Genomic DNA, 19748 nt, shown 5'->3' with positions numbered 1-19748 from the left:
CATCTTCATTTACCTCCCACAACCCCTATAATGACATTCTCCCATGAGGACAATCCTCAAAAGTACCAGATAAGTAGTCCCCAAAAGGCCATAGAATCCTCATGAGGACATGGGTTCTTCATAAGGAGGTTTTTCAAACCGTCATCTGAAAGAACGGATGGTGTGAACTATCACAAAGAAGTGACGCCTGTGTCACAAGGGGGAAAGTGCTACTGATCAAAATACAACTTATTAGAATATTGTTTGGTTCACTAATTACTTATCACAGTTTAGAATTCCCCCTTTTTGTTTTTTGTTTTGAATCCCCCGCACATGCGAGTGTTATTAATAATTTCTGACAAGATGTCTTTTGGAAGAAATGACGAATGGAAAACAAATTTGGGCCGACTTTAGAATTTTGCATTAAGTAAAATTAAAATTCAGAAGCGGGGGGGGGGGAGGGAATCAGGACCGCTTTTTAGGGTAATTTAATCTTTATTTACGCCAACGTGAAGTTATGGTGAACGTGCTCTCAAATCAGTGGAAAGACATTGAAACAACACGAGAACTAGCAAAGGAACGGTGGGAATAAATGAGACCACACTCTGTGCGTAACAAGGGGGGCGAAACAGAGCAGATCAAGACGGCCGTCGAGGATCCAGGCCGGGGTGGGGGGGGGGGGGGAGCTACAACCTATGTCAAAACGGACACTCACAAAACAAAGAAGAAGGCCAGGAAGAATTAACCTCGACAAACAGGCTTTCATTTGCTTCTTAGTTATGTTTCTATTCTCCCCCCCCCCCCAGATCCCTGTGATTGTGTGTACAGTTCCACGCGACGCGGGATTCGCACTAGCGGGCAAAGCGACCACGCGTGGAATGAACGCTCCGCACACATAATACACCCGTCACGCACCGGCCCTGTCTGAGCAGAGCCTGACAACAGAGAGCAATTTGTGGACTCTGAGCTCGTCATGTCTCAGCTGTTGCCTCCGACATGCTCCGTTGCCTGGCTGCGTCTCCTGTGATAATGCGTGGTGGTGGGGGGGGGGGGGGGGGAGGCGGTAGGGGAATGGGGGGGGTGGGGGGGGGTGTAAGCATCGGCAGGTAGCACAGTTGCAGTGTTCCTCAGCGGAGGTACTGCCGCGGCACCTGGCGTCTTGGGAGGTGGCTGCCTCACGTCCCTTTGGTACACAGACCACCGACGGGGGGGGGGGGCAGCACCCACTGGTGATTCCCCCCCGGCTTGTACGGGGCGGTGGGGTGTGGAAACAGCGGTTAAATAAAGGTGACAAGAGTCCCGTTCTGGCCGATCGGCATGGCGTTCGCCCGCGCGGGGGGGGCTCATACTTTATGAGTATGAGGAGGGAGGGTGTTGCGACCGCATCGAGGAGCAAATCAAAGCGGGTATCTCCCTGGCCTCCCTGCACCTTCCTGTTGGGACTTGAAGGCGATTGGGAGAGGTGGACGCCGACGGTTGGCGGAAGCGCCGTGGAGGAGTGAGTATTTATTTACCGTCGGCGACACAACGGCCATGCTTTGTCTCAGGAAGCGGTTTCACGCAGGATGTGTGTACCCCCCCACACACCCCACCCCGTCCCTCCTCCCACACCTCCAGCCCACCTTCCTCCCACGCGCACATGTACACACACACACACGCACACACACACACAAACCACCCCCCCCCCCCCCCCCCCCCTACCCCAGCCCCGGTCACGGCACTCTTTCCAACTTGTCAACACATCACATTTCACCACGTTTGAACTTCTCGTATTGTGCAGTCTTTCTTGTTGCTGTTGTTGTCGGTGGTGGTGGCACTGGTGGTGGTGGTAGTCATGATGGTGGTGGTGGTGGTGGTGGTGGTGGTGGTGGGTTGAACTAGTGGTGGTGGTGTTGGTGGTGGTGGAAGCGGCAGCAGTAAGGTTACTGGGTGGAGGAAGTTGAAGGCGGCGATTGGCTGCCCATGGCCTTGGTGTGTGTGTGTGTGTGTGTGTGTGTGTGTGTGTGTGTGTGTGTGTGTGTGTGTGTGAGAATCTGGCTGATTCCAGTGTGGGCCAGCTAGAGGGCTCACTCAGCAGGCCTTCCTGCTGGGCCCTGGTAGGCGGGCCTGGGTCAGAACAGGTCAGGGGGAACTGGGAGGGGACCGCATTTGGACCGCAGGGTGACACGGACTGTTTATGTGTTGGGAGGACAACAAAAGGAAAGTGTGTGCGTGTGTGTGTGTGTGTGTGTGTGTGTGTGTGTGTGTGTGTGTTCGTTCCCTTGCCAGGAATTTCTCCTTGTAAAGTGAGGAGGGTTGGGGGTTGGTGGAGATGCAGAGAAGGGGTATTTGAGGTGCGCAAATCCCAATAATTACAGCGTATGCAGTACCTGCCTTGCAATTACCTTTGTTGTCACCCTACAATATGCTCTTTCCATTACGGTAAGCGGCGGCTTTTTAACGGTGCATTACTTGTACGGCGTTTCTCCTCCCGCCACCCAGTAGAAGACATGCAGGAAATACGGCTTCTTTAATAACATCCCCATGCCGGTTTTCAGCCTTCACTGTCTGATCGCAGCGCTGTCACTGCACAGGCACTTCATTCTCATGTCGCCATGGACCTCTGTGTACGTGATAACGGAGTGGAGAGAAAGTGAAAACGGGACGCATCGGCTTCATGTCGGTGCTCGTCCATCTCATAGCTTTAAGAGACATTTCGTCTTTTTATTTTTTACTTTTTTTTTGGCAATGTGGACAGCCACTTCTGAACTCCAGAGTGTTTAACAGAAAGAAAAACACACATCTGTTGAGGCCAAGCCTTGTTGGTTGTAAAACATTTCCACTATGTTGTTTTTGTGCGACGCACACAAATGTCAAAATGAACGTTTTCTGCTGGCTTCTCATGTTCTTTTAGTCACACATTAAGTACAATCATGCTTTTGTCATGTTTGACCTTAAGAATTACTATAGCACTAGCATGGACATTGGCTGTCCGTCCCAGGTCTCTGTTGTATTGTTGACACCATACTGCTCTTGTCTACCATGCTGTGCCCAAAGCAAATAAGCCCTTTTACTTTTGATATGGAAATATGTTGTGAGGGTGTGTCCATTGTCTTCGGAGCAGTCTTTTTCCCATTGTCTTTTTGTTATCATGGTGTATGGAAGTGTAGGGTCATAACGTCTGGCCTGGCGAGACAGACATATTATTCTCTAGGGGTGGGAATCTCTTGGCACCTCACGATTCGATTCCGATTATGAGGTCAACGATTCGATTCCGAAGCGATTATCGATGCATCTCGATGCAACAATTCTTTTTATGTACATTTCCATGCGTGATTTTCAAAAATATAAGTATACATCTGGGTTTGCTACTCAGTTTGCTAATCACTTCCTACTTTTGTGATGACCATTAAAGACATCAACAGATGAATTAACTTATCTAATATTTCATAAGAGAGTAAGCTTTTGTCACAAATATGACTTTCTATGAACAATGCAATAATCAATGCAGATTGCATTATAATAACACAATATGGAAGCATGCAAAAAATAGGTTTCAGTTTTATTTTCTTTCTAATCTTTCTTTTCTATATCATTAAAGGGAAAGCTGCTCTTGAATTAGAAGGAGTTCTTGTGTCTGGCTGTGAGTTTGCGCGCATGCTATGCGTAGGCTGAATCGCAATCGTGTCAAGACAAATCAGATTGGGCAATACATACTGAAGATAAATTCAATCATTTTAAAATGACAAAAATTATCCCTCTCTGGCGAACAGAATGTTGCAGCAGGCGAAATTAATAATTCTGATTATTAATTTATCTGCATCGAGACAATCGTTCTAGCGAGAATCGCAATGCATCGAAGAATCGATTCTTTTTCCCACACCTATTATTTTCTCACATTGGACTTAGCATTCTGCTGCGAGTAGCAAGAGGCTAATGCCTTCCTCACAGATCCCTAATTCAGACAGGAAGTACTGCTACTTAAACCTATTAGGGATTTTAAAGGAATTCTCTGATTGATTTGATGACTGCAACATGACCCACAGGGGTTGGTGCGACGCGGTCATTCATAGTTCCCCTTCTGCCCACTTCCCTCCGTCTGATCTGGGATTCTGGCTGGGGACGTGACCATCCTATAGCCCCCCCAGCCCGGTCAGGTGTTGGCCTTTCCTCCACCTTCTGTGGCGGTGGTTCCCGTCAGCCGGCCCCTCTCCTTCTCTTGGTCTCGTGGTGATTGGTTGGTTGTATATCACACCTCTAAAGCGGTTGCATTTGGGTCATAATGCAAAATAATAGGACAATAGTGTTGTGCATAACGTCCTGTAAACACAGACGGCCCTTGCAGCCCCCCTCAACACATACCCCCGTTGTCCTGCTAAACCCGTTTCTGCCTCTTTAGGGTTAAGGTTTGCTTCCGCAGTAGAAAGAGAAGCGAGAGATAGAAGAGAGGGGGATCTGACTGGTCTGTCCCCCCATCCCCCTCGTATTCTATGCGGTTGTTGACTACTAATGAATGGGGTGTTGGGAGATCACAGGACGCTTGGGCTACACAGGAGGGCAGATTAAACCTAAACGGCATGTGATCGGGATGCTAATCCCTCCCAGGAATTTGGTAGTAAGTGGTCATGGGGGGGGGGGGGGGGGGGGGGGGGGGGATGCCTCTTTCATCCATAAGCCTCATATCAAGGTTTGCTGAGTTTCAAGGCAGTGACAATGAGAGCAAGCCTAGGTTTGATGAATGCAGGCAGGATGGCAAGAAGTGCAATGTTTGTGTTTTTGTTGAAGAGTCAGATTCCGCACTAATGGGAGTGGATGAGGAGTGCACCTAATATTTACTTTGATACAGACGCCACCACAAAGGCTCCTTATGCCAGCCTTTTGCTTAATTGATGTGTTGGATGGTGAAGCTAATGGGATGAGTCATTAAGCCTATTCTGAGAGTTTTATTTAAAAGGAGAGGAGAGAGAGGGAGAGAGAATCTGCAGCGGAGTGTTCCCCTTCCCTAGAATAACAGGCCGGTGGCTTGGTTAAAAAGGCAGATAATATATGTGCGAGATTGATCAGTGACTAGCGACCCCATTATCTCTGGCGATGTTAATTACACTGTGCTCAGCTCGCATGTCAAAAGGAGGATAATTGAAGAAGGTAAAAGCGGTGCCAGACTTTATTTATGCTTTCCCTTTGAGCTGGCGGCAGCGCTGGGCTGCTCTCTATCCTGCACACGCATTTACCTCACTTCCCTTTTTTCTCTCTTTCTTCTCATCTCCCTGTTTTTTTTGTCTTACCTTCGCTTCTGTTTATTTATTGTGGGGGGACATCACATGGTCTGGAAGTATAATTTGTGCCGAGGTGCTATTCACGGTCATCCCCCCCCCCCCCCCCCCACACCTGTGTGTGTGTGTGTGTGTGTGTGTGTGTGTGTGTGTGTGTGTGTGTGTGTGTGTGTGTGTGTGTGTGTGTGTGTGTGTGTGTGTGTGTGTGTGTGTGTGTGTGTGTGTGTGTGCGGGGTTGAAGGAGAGTCGTCAAGTCAAAAAGCACTGCAATGCAATTATGGACATGCGTTTTTTATGATGCAAATATGCATATTTATTTATGCATGTGCTTTTTAACTAATTGGTCATTTTGCACCCAATCCCATGAGGCTTCTGTCGGGGAAGCCTGTGGCATGGCATTGTCCTTTTACTTGACTGAAGCATTCAGTCGTTTCTCAGAGGGGGGCTAATGTGGATCCAAGATTCTGTGTCATTGTTCACTCCCCCCCCCCCCCCCCCCCCGCTGCCTCTTGCTCGCTGGTTCTCCCCTGTGATGTCGTGTGCACGGAAGAATTCACGGAAGACACATTTTTGGGAGGCACATTGGCGATAAACAATAAAGGATTAGGGGAAGGTGACCGTTGCAGATGTCCTACTTAAGAGGCATTTTTCAGGATAAGCGCGCAAAAAATCTAAATCCATCCCATACCTTCCCCCTTTTTTTAACCGTACGAGCTTGTTGTGTCGTTGGCTATCCACTACACGGTTTATCCAAAGCAACTGATGGTGAATAAAGACGTCAGTAAGAAATCCAGGGCGTCTTGCTCAAGGGTAAAGTCTCCAGGTAGGATCGTAGTTTACCAGCAGGCCGTGGACATTGGGGTTCAAACCCGGTACCTTAACCCTGCCCTCTGAGGCACGGGGAAGCTCAGCCTAACTAAACGTCAGATAAATGAATAGCCTCAACGAAAACCAAATCAACAGAGCCCTGCATGGGGATGGCCTCAAAACAGTTGTTACCGCGGTTACAGATGCTATGTCTTCCTCTGCCGCAATTAACAAGGGGGTGTGATGGCCAGGCACACTGTTAGATGTGTACATGTACACACCCGCGAGGCCATGCATGAATGCACACACGCACACACGCACGTATACAAAAATAGATTTCTGAGACGATGAGCCTGCGCCGCTGCGCTGTTGTCATAGTAACTGGGAGCCGGGGCCTTGGGGGAGTGGCTAATCTGTGGTCATCTCACCTGAAGCTGGGGTGTGTGTGTGTGTGTGTGTGTGTGTGTGGATGACAGACAGCTGCTGTGTGCATGAGGCAGTGCATCACCTGGTGGACACTGCAGAGAATAGTTTTTCACGTCTGCCATCCTCTCTGAAGCGACGGCTCGCCGAGACGTCTTTATCACGTTGTGCTTTGATAGTTTACCTGAAGTCACTCCTCACCGCCGTTTGCAGCACGGATTGGAAATCAGCGTGTTCCATTAGCAGCGGTTAGGCGAATATTGTCTGTCTGTCTGTCTGTCTGTCTGTCTGTCTGTCTGTCTGTCTGTCTGTCTGTCTGTCTGTCTGTCTGTCTGTCTGTCTGTCTGTCTCTCTCTCCCCCCCCCAGTGTCAGAGACGCAAGGGGGAAAGTGTTTTTGAGGTGGGGGTCGCACAGTTGCTTGTGGCGTGGTTCATATGGGGTCAGGTGGAAGGAAACTATGCAAAGTATCCGCTCGTTCCTTGTGATTCTCAGGCGTCATTGGCTGGAAAGTACTTGCGTCACGTCAATGCATGTTGAATCAATGCCCACGTCACGAGCTGAGCGACTCCACACTGCCACCCGTATTCCTACCACAGAAGGTGACTGGGACCCCCGGGACAGGGACCCCCGCGACAGGGACACGGCTAGGCACCAACTGCATTTACGTTGCTAGTCAGTGTAGCCATTAGACTTCTTTCTCTTTGTGTCTCTCCCTCCTTCTCTTTCTTTCTCTCCGTCTGCGTCTTGCTATGTCTCTCTGATGGTACATATCGGTCTGTCTCTCTGTGTCCCTCTCTCAGGGTTTCTCCCTCTCTATCTCCCTCCCCTGCTGTATGTCTGCAGAGCCACAGTGTCAGCAGTATGTGTCTATCAGACGGTGCCTTCTCCCTCCACCACCGCCACGCTTCCTGCCATAGGACGTTGTACTGTATTTACTTTACTGTGTTGTTTTTTTTATGGCCACTTTTGTTTGTCAGGGGAAAGATCTCTGTGTACTCTGCTCTCTCCGCGGCCAGCCAGCAGTATTTTTCTGCGCCGTGCGGTTCGGCCTTATCTGCGCTTGAGGTCTGCACTTTAATGGGCGTTATTGATCTAAACAACATCAGGGGTTGCAGTGATGTTATTAAGGCCGAGATAACTTCTGTGTAATTCCACTCCGAACAATATATTAGCCCCTTTATTGGTCTAAATAACTTTGCCTTTTAGACAGTAATGCACCAGTAAATCGCCACGGCTCTTCACGTCGGCAGGACCTTAATAAAGCATTTCCTCTCGACATCCTGCTGCCACGGAGAGAGAGCGAGCGGGCGAGCGAGAGAGAGTGAAAAACGACAGGTTAAAAGGCATGCTGGGAAGTTTCAATGCCATCACCGTAAATTATCTCTTTTGAATGCGTAAATAAATCCTGAGAACGGGGCGAGATGGAGAGAGAGAGTGAGCTGTGAACTGAGAGTGGAAGAGGTGGGCGGGGGCGGGGCGTGGTTAGAGGGGGGGTGGGCAGGAGGGGGGGGGGGGTGGTGAAGTGGGGTTGGGTGGACTCGTGGGGGGGGGGGGGGGGGGGCAGAGAAGGATTAGTAGGTATAGGGTTTGGGGTGTGTGTGTGTGTGTGTGTGTGTGTGTGTGTGTGGGGTTGTGGCGGGTCGCTAGGTATAGGGTGGGGTGGCGATGTGGGTGGTAAGGGGGGAGGATGAGTAGGTGGTGGTTAGAGTGGGTGGTTGGTGTGATGGGTGTATACGGCGACTAGGGAATGGGCTGAGCGTAGAGGGGTATCTGTTTTGCACGTAGATATGCTGTCGGGCAGATTAGCCTGCTATCCGCCCGACGCAGACACGCGGCACACGGAGGGCAGCAGCCGCCGGCGCTGTTCTGTTGCTACAGGGTGGTGTATACATAGGGTGATCCCTACCTATTAAGACCACCACGAGGGCTGTAGCAACACGGCAGAGCGATGGAGGACCCGGTGTACATTGTTGATCAACCCTTGGTTGTGGACTGCAGCGTTTGTAGCGGACGGCTTTTAACGACGTGTGTGTGTTTAATATTTATTTGAAATAAACCCCCACAAATCCACTTATCTGAAGGCATATTTTCAAGGGGCTGAGGGGGGGGGGTGGGGGGGGGGGGGGAAGAGGCAGGCCGTATTGGGGAAGGGAATTATAATTTGCAGCTATTTAAAGCCCCCCCCCCCCCCCAACCCTCTCTCTCCCGCCACCCCAACCCCCCGTTCTGGTAATGAATTATTTTGTCATCTTGCCTGTGATGAGATTCATCTTTAATAACTGTAACAATTATTTTATTAAAAAGAGAAGTCATGCATTATGGCTATCTCGGCAGGGTCTGGAGCGGGGAGAGCATTCTCATTAAGAGCATTATATTACCCCCATGGTGCTGTCCCAGTGGAATTACACGAGGTGTCAACAATGCTTGTGTAAGAAGTAAGCAGTCATATTTACACAGGGCAGCTTTTTCATTTGCCGCCTGACACCGAGAGATGTATTAAAAGAGATACTAATGCTATCTATCTGATCAGAGTCTCTTTTAATGGGGGGAAAAATCATAGCGCCGACTTTTAATAAATCTACGGCAGTTCTCTTTTCACTCTCTCTCTTTCTCTCTCTTCCTTCTCTTTCTCGCTCTCTAACCCAAGTTATGAATCATCAATCAATTCACACACTGCCATGTTTTTCATTGTTGAGATTGATTTGATTATTTGTTAGTTTGAACAAAGAACTATGTCACATGTTACTCGGCCCTAAATATTTTGGAGTCACCAGTTAAAAAAAATAAATCCTGTTGTCGTTATGATTGATTTGTCAACTCTGATCATCTGCTTCCTGTGTGTGTGTGTGTGTGTGTGTGTGTGTGTGTGTGTGTGTGTGTGTGTGTGTGTGTGTGTGTGTGTGTGTGTGTGTGTGTGTGTGTGTGTGTGTGTGTGTGTGTGTGTGTGTGTGTGTGTGGCGGTTGGCACGCTGTGTAACATTGTGTTCTCTAATGGTTCCAGGCCCAGGGTTGCTGCTAATGACATGCTTGTAATTGTTTGTCAGTGTGGTAATGCGTGATTTCCTTTCTCCATGTGAAGTTGCATGTTTGACGAAGGAGGGATCTTGTCAGGGAGACAAAGTGCTGTAATTTGTCACCAAACTAAATGAGCTTCTCTTTAGCCATTGAGTGCGTGTGTGTGTGTGTTGGTGTTTCTGATGCATTCAAAAGGTGGATCCCTGGCCTGATGCCTGGTTGTTATGTTATGATTTCCACATAATCAACAGCATTGTGTAAATGGCAGGAAGTCTTGAATTTTAACTGCCAGCTTCCTCTTGTGGCTTCAGAAAGGCTTGTATTTAACTTGTATTTTACCGGTGCAATAACAGTGAAACCAGCCACCTAAACCACGTGTCAGTGATTTTCTTTTCATATAGATTTGTGTCAGGAACCTTTTCCCAATGGCGCTCACTCAGACAATGTCCAGAGACAACATTAACGTTGGGACGGAGAACCTGTTTTTGGAACAAAATCGGTTGAATTGTGTTTTACAGAATAACAGAAGTGAAATTACAGAGAGTTAAGTAATCCTTTATTCTTCCAACTTTTTGGAGTGATCACTTCCCTTTTGAGCTTGGCATAATTTTAACTGAGAAATTATTTCACCATCTGGGGAAGGCGAGTCACCAGCCAACTCCTACCAGGGTCCAACTTTAAACACTGTCCTCCTCTTACGTCTCTCCCTCTCACGGCCTTTGTGCACGCTGCCCTCAGCGAACAGCCTGCTTCTGACCCGCACCGTATTGCGGTGATGGGGACAGATTCCTGCTCGTTAGCAGGCTAATGAGGCAAACAAGGCAAACAAAAGGAAAGGTGTTCTGAACAGGGTTTCCCCCCAGGGGGGCTACTTGTTGTAACAATCGGCCCTCCGTCTTCCTGATCCACCTCCTCCACATCGGGCCCCGTGCCGGCGTTGGCGGCCCGGCGCTTCCTTCTGCCGCGGCGCACGCTGGCGGGCGGGTGAGGGGGGGGGGGGGGGGGGGGTGCAATCAGCTAAATGTAGCCTCTGCTTTCTTATTATTACCTGGACGCTCGGCGCCGTGGGTTTGACTTCCAAGGACAAACGGCAGTAGGAGAAGGGCCGATCCGGCGTGCGAAGTCCCTGAGCTCTCGCTGAGCTGCCGATCCCTTCCCTGGGCCAGCTGTTCTCTCAGATACACTCGGCCCGCGCTATTCTCTTAATATAATTCTGGGGGGGGGGGGGGGGGGCTCAGGAGAATAGTGCAAAAAAACAAGCGTGCCAGCGAGGAGAGCGTTGGATTTTTCATCAGCGGACTTCCACCGGCACAGAGTTAGTGGGCAGCGCTCGCATTCATGAGCAGATGTTCAGCACAGTTACACTCTGCGGCTAATATGAACTTATTGGCCTCTGCCATTGGCTGCAAGGACGTTGGCAGCGACCTGGCATCAGAGAATTGCTCCTGGTTAGAAAAAAGGCGCGGGCCTGAACATTGTTGCCCTGGCCTTTTTCAGCCACTTCCCGGGCCAGAAGCTGGGCGCCCAAACAGGGGAAGCCGCTGACAGCCCATCCGTCTTGGCGCCGACAGTGATGAAATACTCGCTGCCATTCGCTCGGGGAATAAGCGTTAAAAATTCCGGCAGACAATTTCCACGAGTTTATCATTAATTTATTACGACACTCTAAACAGGAAAAGCACACCCCCCACGAAAGCGCACCACTTGGCAGGGAATGCGGCGTAGCGCTAAAGGTGGGGTACGGGCCAGGCACGGGCACCCCGGCGTTAGCTGAAAACGCTTACTGCTTGCAGGGAGGGAGGGGGGGGGGGGGGGGGGTTCAGTACCCTTGAAAGAGGAAATTCATGGAAGTCAGGCACCTGTGAGGGGCTAACTGCTTGGCCCTGGTTGGTCTGTGGTCGGGACCAGCTGGTGCTGTGGTCAGCCTATGGGCTATAACACTCCCCCTTAACCCCGCTGGTTCAGGCATCTGCACAGCAAAGCTGTCGGGTGTGAGCGCGTGGCTGTGGACACGTTGCTCCCGAAGCAAAGTACGCCCCGCTTTTAAATTGGACAGCTGCGAAGTGGGGCCGGGGCCGACTGCGAGTTTTATAGGTAACACGCGGCCGCTCTCGGGAGAGCGTGAAAGTCACGACAGTAAAAGTTGCGCATGTGGGACCGACAAACTGGGAATGACAAGCTCTTGTTTCCAAAGCGCACGTCTCATTTTCCCGTCTCTAATTGGTCGTTTTCAGGTTGGCTTTATGAGAGCAAAACTAATTAGTGTTTCTAAATCCAGCAGAAATAAGAAAAAAAAAAAAACGACGGGAGACATGATTGTTCTGGTTTCCTCTCTTGTGTCAGGGCCCGCAACAATAAAATAAGACTCTAATCATTTTCAAATTGCTGGTATTTTTAAAACCCCAGAGCTGAATGTCACTCGGAGTCCCCTGCCAGTTTGTTTGGTGAGATCAGGGAGCAGTGGTTACCCTCTCGCCTCGTGCGCTCGCTCTCTTTGTGATTCAGAGGAAGTTTGTGTGGATGTCGGGGGGGGGGGGGGGGGGGGGGGGTCGACGGAGAGAGAAAGAACGCAAAGAGAAGGGAGCAAAAAAAAAAAAAGGAACTTTTGCGAAACACAACAATGCATTGTGTTTCCAGGCGGCGCCGCGCTCTTGCTTTGATTGGGAACGTCCTGCTGACAGGAGCGGCCCTCAAAGTTTACAGTAGCGCTGACATTGTCGTTACCTTTATTCAAGTCCCTCCAGCTGCATGGAGCCCTCAGGAAGCCCCGGAGTGGTGCTAGGCCTGGCGTCCCGTCGGCCCCGCGCTACAGGAGCGAGCCCTGTTTGGCTTGGCAGACGGTCTCCCTCTCGGGGAACACTGCTGCCTCTGCAGAAAAGCAGCCAGCCCTGTCAGTGCTAGTGCTGGTGGTGGTGCTGGTGCTGGGGGTGGGGGTGGGGGGTGGTGCTGGTGCTGGTTCTAGAGGCAGGATGGACCCTTCCACCTCTGGTCCCGTTCAGGAAACACATTTGAACATTAGTTTCCTCCGCGGAGGGAAGCAGGCCGAGGTGAGGGGGTCACGGGGGTCAGCTCAGCGCTGGCCAAGCAGAGGTTATGAGGCATTTACCGTTGTGCTGTGAGGTTCAACCTGCTTAACAACAGAGGTTGGGCGCTCGGTCTGGTTACATTAACGTCCATGTTGACTTAATTGTATTTTAATAGTTTCTCCGCTGTTTTGATGGCGTACTGTAAATTTGAAGCTATTTTTATTTTTCCGTTGGGATTCGTCTTCAGGGGCCCATAATTAACAGTCACTTGATCTAAAGGTTAAGGACGAACAGTGTTTAAATAGCGCATAATGCGCAAATCAATTTGTGCTCAATTACAGCTTTCTGAACGTGTCATTATTTGTTTAATCAGGGGAATTGTGGTTTGCGATGCTAAATGTATCCAACCATGCTCAACGGGGAATAGAGTGGATGCAAGGGGGCTGGGGAGTTGTTGAATAAACTCACTGAATGAGGTCTTCTGAACCCTAAGCTACCTTTTGGAAATGACCCCAATCTCTCCTGAGGAACTCGTGCGCGTGCTCACACACACACAGGCACTAAAGCGCTCAGGATAATCAAGTTGTATTGCGGAATGCCCTGTTAGCGTAAATAAAGCCATCCAAACCAAAACCTCACACCGACAGGTCCACTATGACGGCATTTATCAAAAGAATGTATATGAATAACATAACTGGCTTTTAAAATTTGTATCTATTATTTTGCATTTGTTTACTTATTTAATTATTTGTTTATTCATGTAACATTTAAATAATTTTCCTGTCATTTTTCTTTCTCTCCCCTCCTCTGGCCTACTTTTCTCTCTCTCTCTCTCTCTCTCTCTCTCTCTCTCTCTCTCTCTCTCTCTCTCTCTCTCTCTCTCTCTCTCTCTCTCTCTCTCTCTCTCTCTCTCTCTCCCTCCCTCCTCCAGGAGCCTCCAGCGAGGACATCCTCTGGCGCCGCAGATCAAAAGTAAGTAACTGGCGACCACTTCCCTCCCAGAGAACATCAACACACTTCCCACACGCCGTCGCCGTGGCAACATGCGTGTTGCTAGGCGCTTCACGCGTAGCCACCACCTTTTTCTGTTGTGGTTGGACGGTTTTCAACCATTGTAGGAATTGCAAATCTTTTTTATTTTTTTTTGTTGTCCTCTCAAAGTTGAGGTGTTTTGGTCCAGTCGACAGAGCGGGACAGGATATGAAAATACTCTCCAAAGTGAGCTGTTAATCGTCTATAAACGATGCAAACAGTGCAGCCCCATTTTGCATAGTAACCGGTGGCTTCAAAGGCTTCCCCAAGCCATTTTCGCACGCAGGTTTGCATATGTGCCACAGAATGTGAATGCTGAACATGTTGACCGCGATAGCGTCAATAGCTTAAACATTTTTTTCTCCTCTCCCCCCCCACCCTCCAGCACTTTACGACGGGCTGTGTAACAATGGAAGTTTGTTTTATTCTGGGTTCAAAGCTCGGAGACAGAGTCGGTGCGGCTACGGCGGGTCGCACTCCGGTGGCGGTCACCTCACCTTAGGACGGTAGAAGTCGTTCCTCTGTGTGGTGTGTAAACATGTCCAAAACAAACAATGACCCGGGGCAGACGCCACACAGCAAAACAATTTCAAAGCCCGGCGTGTGGTGTAAACACGCAGGCGCACCGCCGACCTTCACGCCGCCGCGACTTCACCTCAAAGCTCCCGCTCGATCTCCTCGTCCCAGTTGACCTTGCGGACGATATATTTTCTGTACGGTAAAAACTGTATAGTTCATCTTTTTCGTGTTTTGTTTCTTCCGCGTTTCCATAGTGCGTGTTGGGAGTGTGTTCTGTAGTGATGAGTATGGAATACACCATGTGTACTAGATTCTGAATCATTAGTACTCAACTTGGTGCGGAAGTGTTCCCCTTTAGAGATACTTTTCCATGTTTAGAACATGTTTTTCCGCCTAGACTTCCCCACCCTATCAGCGGCCTGTGAGGTACAGGCACTCCCTGTCTCCCCCATCTCCACCTCATTGTGAAAATCCAGACAAATACTTACATACAGGATCGAAAATTTGAGGAAAATGTAACAGTTTGTTATTGGTTATTTTGTTTAGGGAAGTGGTTGTTACACCACCATGTTTGCCACCATTTGCAAAGTCAATGTTAATGCATGCGGATACATTCGGAAACCCATGTCTTTCTTCTTCTGCGTTTATGGGTGTACTGTGGACACGGCCTAAGTCAAACACACACACTCACACTCAGACACACACACACACACCTCAAAGAGGTGCCTTTGGGGCACCCTGTCGACATTAGGACTTGAGCCCCATATTATTTCTGTTTCCAGGGAGGCAAAGCCCCCGACCACTAGACCGCCCTGCCCCCAGATCTGAGGGTGGGCGCACGGCAGTGTGACCTCGCGCCGCGCGACCTCGCGCCGCGCGTTGTGCCGTCTCACATGTCGTGACTCATCTCCTCCGGCCCTACCGTCATGTAAAGCAGCAAGTGGAAAATATTTGTTTTTGTCAGTTAGCTATGGAAATGAGCAGATGAAACAACGAAGATCTCCCGAAGGGGGAATTTGTATTTCCATAACTATCTGGAAGGTAGGGTGGTGTGGGAGGAGGGGGGGTGATGCTTAGAGAAATTAAGTCACAGTTTGTGTCGTTTTTTTTTAATATAGTATATTATATCTTTATATGATGTGTTGATTCTCACGGTTAGTAACGTTTTCAATTAAATAGTTCAATAATCCTCCGAGAAGTCTGAAGAACACACTCATAAATCTCTTCCCTGACAGTGCCTGGGTCCCTGGCCGTAATGGATGGCCGCCGTGCGTTACTTTGCATGTAAATGAATCCTAAACGCCTAATTATCCGCCACTTTTGAATATTGATCGGAAAGACAAGGGCGTCGAAAAGGAAGCCCTCCTGAGTGCATCTCGGCCTCCGTCCTCTAATCGTCCTGCTAATGTACCCTTCTGCTCCTTGGGCCCGCCTGGCGCCCGGCGTCCTGGAGAAACGTTGTCATTGGGGTGCTTCCCTTTTTATTTAATTCTTCCCGCTGACGCGGCACGTGCTCCTGACAGAGGGATGGGTCGGCCGTATCCAATTAGCGGCACTCATCACTCACTACATTCAAGATGACAATGCTACGATTCTGGGAGAATATCCTCTTTCGTAGAAAGCTCTGGCGAGGAGAAAAAGAAAAAAGCACTTTAGAAGCCCCATAAAAGAAAGCCACATTGTGAGGAATGCGCCCTTGATAGGCATTATTTTCAATTATGGCCGTAGCTCTATTTTCTCAATTAGACAAGAGAAGAAGGGAGTAATTGATTTTCAATCACTACCCGACAGGAATGGGAGTTCTTAAAAGGGAGCGAGAGAGAGGGAGAGCGTGCGGGCGAGGGAGAGGGAGAGCGATGGGGAGCAGCATCCATGCATATTTCCTTTTATAGTTTCTCATAATCCGAGCGCACAATAACCGCGTCGCTTTTTTTCTGGACTTGAATATTCCCCACGGGCGCTTTCTGAAGTCGCATGCATCTTTTAAAACAGGGAAAAACAGCCGGTGATGGAAAATGCACACAGGATACGTACCACACTACACAGGGCCACAGCGGCCCCTTGATGACCCAGGGCCCCTGACTCCGGCTCTAACCACACCGACACGGCCTACATGTTCTCCACACGTCCTGCGACTCCCGCCACCGTTTCTCGGGCCTCTCTTTCCCCGCGGCGGGGGAACCGGCGGTCCTCCGCTGACGCGTGGGTCGCGCGGGGAACAGGAGAAGGCCCTCGCGGGCCCCCCTCCCTCTCTGCGCTCACCGACCCCCGATGTGCTGCTGAAAGAAACGCGGCGACAGGCAACAGATGTGGTCACACGACCTCAGATCCAGCGGGAGCGCCAGGGTGTGCGCGCAGATGCCGCCAGGCTATCGTCGGACACGGGGGGCGGGGGGGGGGGGGGGGGGGGGTTGTGATGAGACAAGAGATGGGGGGGGTTTGTTCAGTTGGCCTCAGATCAACTGTCTGAACGGGGGGGGTAAAGCTCTCCCGACGAGACGACAGCCTAGGGGAGACGGGGGAGGAGGGGCTACGTCGACCGCGATACCGAGCCGTGCTCATCAAACGTGTGGCGCACGCCGAGACCAAATACAACAAGGTGACACGTGGTGACATCACTCCGAGTGATCCGATATGTCTCTCTCGGGTTGTTTTTTTAATTTCTCTACTTCTCTCACGCTCTGCCCCAGCGAGGGAACCGCCAGCGTGGCTCCTCCAATACCGCGGTTACGTCGGCAGCACCGACTCATTCAGAGCGGACGTGTCGGTGTGTGAGTCTGGGTTGGTTTCGGGCAGGGGAGGGTTTGAGGGAATAATGGGGGGGGCCCCGAGCAACACACACTCTCGCACTCACACCCGGTCCCAGGTTGACTTTATGCAAACTAATTGTACTGGCTTTGACAGCACAGATGCAGTCGATCATGGCGGCTATTGTTAGCCTACTGTTAGCCTACTGTTAGCCTACTGTGAGCCGTACAGTAGAGGGAGGGAGGACTAGGTTAACGATATATCCTTTGCGCTTTAATCCTGCGCCTTGCCACCGGCCTCCCATAAGGAAATAGCACGGGCTTGTGTGCGTGCGTGCGTGCGCGCGCAGCGCGTGTGTGTGTGTATGCGTACGGGGGGGGGGGAATGGGAATCCATCATCTGAACAAGTGAATGAATGAAGGCACGACGACAGCTGCTTGACTGATTATGTACCCTAGGCTGTCACCCCGCATCTGTTTACCACTCTGACAGCCCGCACCGCGCTGTGTACGTTCACGGGGAGTAATTGAGCTATTTTGCACCACCAAGTTATACTCTAACTTTCCATTACCGCGTGTTCGTGTGTGTCTGTGTGTGTAAAACTGTGTGCATAAGAATGTGTCTGTGTGTGTGTGTGTGCCTGTAATAGTGGGTGGTTGGAATAGCGTATGTGTTAAAGTGTGTGTGCATGTGTTTGTAATAGTTGTTGTCTCTTTGTAATGGTGTGTGCGGGTTCATTTATGATAGTGTGTGTGTGTTACTGTACGTGTATGTGTGTGTGAGTGTTCAGAATAGTGTGTGTTTATCACGGTGTGTTTGTGTGTTACAGTGTGTGTGTGTGTGTTTGTAATAGTTTGTGAGTATGTTTGTAACAGTGTGTGCATGTGTGGTGGTGGGGGGGGGGGTGTTAAACTGATAGTAATCACAGCCAGCAACACTGCTATGTAAATAAGGTTTTATCAGCGCCGCCAATTTGGTTAAGTAGCCTGGACGTGGGTGATAGACACATGGAACGGTGCGGTGGCGATGCGGGGCAGCACACAGTTATCATACACGGGTCACCTGCACGCCTGCCAGGTGTGGAGGCTGGCAGAATGGAAGGGAGGGGGAAGGATAATAGTTCAATTTTTATTGTTTAGAAAATGATGCAAATGTTAAGTGCCAAACACGCACTGTCCCAACTTGTGTGTGTGTGTGTGTGTGTGTGTGTGTGTGTGTGTGTGTGTGTGTCACACTGTATGTAAATGAAAATGGGGCGGAAATATAGCCAGATCTAAAACATGCCATTTCAATATTCAAATACCAACGCCAAACAATCCTAATGTGTAATGGCCTCTCTGTATTTGCCTACAATCCTCCCGAACGACCCGTCGCAGTTATGATGTGGCGATGGAACCAGGAAGAGAGAGAGAGTGACGGCAGGTGAGATAGAGATGGAGAGAGTGTGCAGGATATTGACACACAAACAAAGCTTTTCTGTCTCTGTCTCCAAGCGTTGTGACCTTTGTATCTCCATCTATTTGTTATCTGTCTCTCTCTCTCTCTGCCTGCCACAAAAAAAGGTGATTGCATTCCAAAACAAGAGAAAAAACAATGTTCACAGAGTGTATTATGCAATTTCAGCACTACATCAATGTGGTTCATTATGTAAGTGTAGAGCATGTTTTATATATTTGTCTCCCTCCCAACCCCAAAAGCTTGTTAGACACAACGTTAAATGGGCCACACATTTGCCTAAACTTTATGTTCATGTGCTTCCCAAATAAGTGCTGAACATTTGTCCAAAGTGCTTTGTTCATAGGCTCTCTCGCTCTCTCTCCCTCCCTCTCTCTGTCTCTCTATCACTTTCTTCATTATACAGCAGACAGTAATGTAGGACAGAGGGATAGACAAGTAAGAGGTAGAAAGCTCAAACCGAGGGAGGAGGGCCCCTTCACTATCTCTCACTGTTTAAAACAGTGCCCACGGTCCCTGACTTAAATAGACACTTTCAACCGCCATTGCAATTAAGGGCCGTTTGCCGTTTTTAATTCAACACAAAAAGATGAGCTGGGAATGTCTTTCGCTCTTTGCTTAAATTTAGCCATGTTAAAACTCGTTGTGATTAATAGTGCATTCATTGATCTCATCCATACTTCTGCCTAAAATATCTCTGCCATTAATAAGGAATGAGGCCGGGGCAGAGTGTGAGTAAAGCATACATTAGCCGGTTTGTCAAGCAAAAGGTTTGCTTGAAGGGTTTGAACTTTTAAACGCAATCCAGCCAACACATGATTTGGGCTTTTTACTCTCTTAATGTTTCTTCAGGATTTAGAGATCCGATTGTATCCATCCTGAAGGGGGTTTCGACCTGTTGTGGAACAGCATCAGTTTGTTGTGTTACCGGGGGAGGATAGTCTGTTGGTAAGGGTGTTCGACTCCCAGATTTAGGCTTAATTTGAACCCTACGTCCACATTCTACCTGAACTCTACCAGTATACCTATCCCCTAGCTACCCCTTAATGGCGTGCATCTGATTTCAGTATCATTCATTTTGGATAAAAGCATCTTCTTAATAACTCAATGGCAAAATAGTAAATCATAGGCCAACAGTAAGCCTACTACGACCCAGCTAGTGAGCCAGCACTCGGCTTCCCTTGTCCCGTACAGATGGACTATTGGTTTTCTCCATGTAATCCCTGGTAAATCCTTCATGGAGGAACCCAGGGAGAACTTTTGCAGCTTCACAGTTCATGTATTTCTGCTAGATCCATCTCAGGTCCATCTTAATGTATCCTCTCTTATCTTTCCCTCTCGCTATCTCTCACCATCTTTTTATTCCTTTCTTTAATTTTCTTCTCTCTTCATTGCTCTTTAGCGCTCTCGTTGTTTGTGTGTGTGTGTGTGTGTGGGTGTGTGTGTGGTGACCTATGTTCATTTGTGCAAGCTGACGCCAGGCAAGCCTTT

At 49.4% G+C, this 19748-nt stretch overlaps 1 protein-coding gene across 4 annotated transcripts in view; it reads left to right on the top strand.

Annotated features, from left to right (window-relative positions):
• LOC132471079 (basic-leucine zipper transcription factor A-like) overlaps positions 1-19748 on the top strand; it is a 102175-nt gene that overhangs the window by 20733 nt on the left and 61694 nt on the right. For 3 of the 4 annotated variants that reach the window (XM_060070097.1, XM_060070095.1, XM_060070098.1), the window contains exon 3: positions 13435-13475. In XM_060070097.1, coding sequence (XP_059926080.1) covers positions 13435-13475 — 41 coding nt within the window. Of the gene's footprint in view, positions 1-13434; positions 13476-17180; positions 18225-19748 lie in introns of those variants that run through there. The other variant, XM_060070096.1, reaches the window with a different exon arrangement.

The sequence above is a fragment of the Gadus macrocephalus genome, chromosome 13, assembly GCF_031168955.1.
Source record: "Gadus macrocephalus chromosome 13, ASM3116895v1".
Taxonomy (NCBI): Eukaryota; Metazoa; Chordata; class Actinopteri; order Gadiformes; family Gadidae; genus Gadus; species Gadus macrocephalus.
The sequence above is the reverse complement of the archived record's forward strand: the minus strand, read 5'-3'. Positions and strand labels throughout refer to the sequence as shown.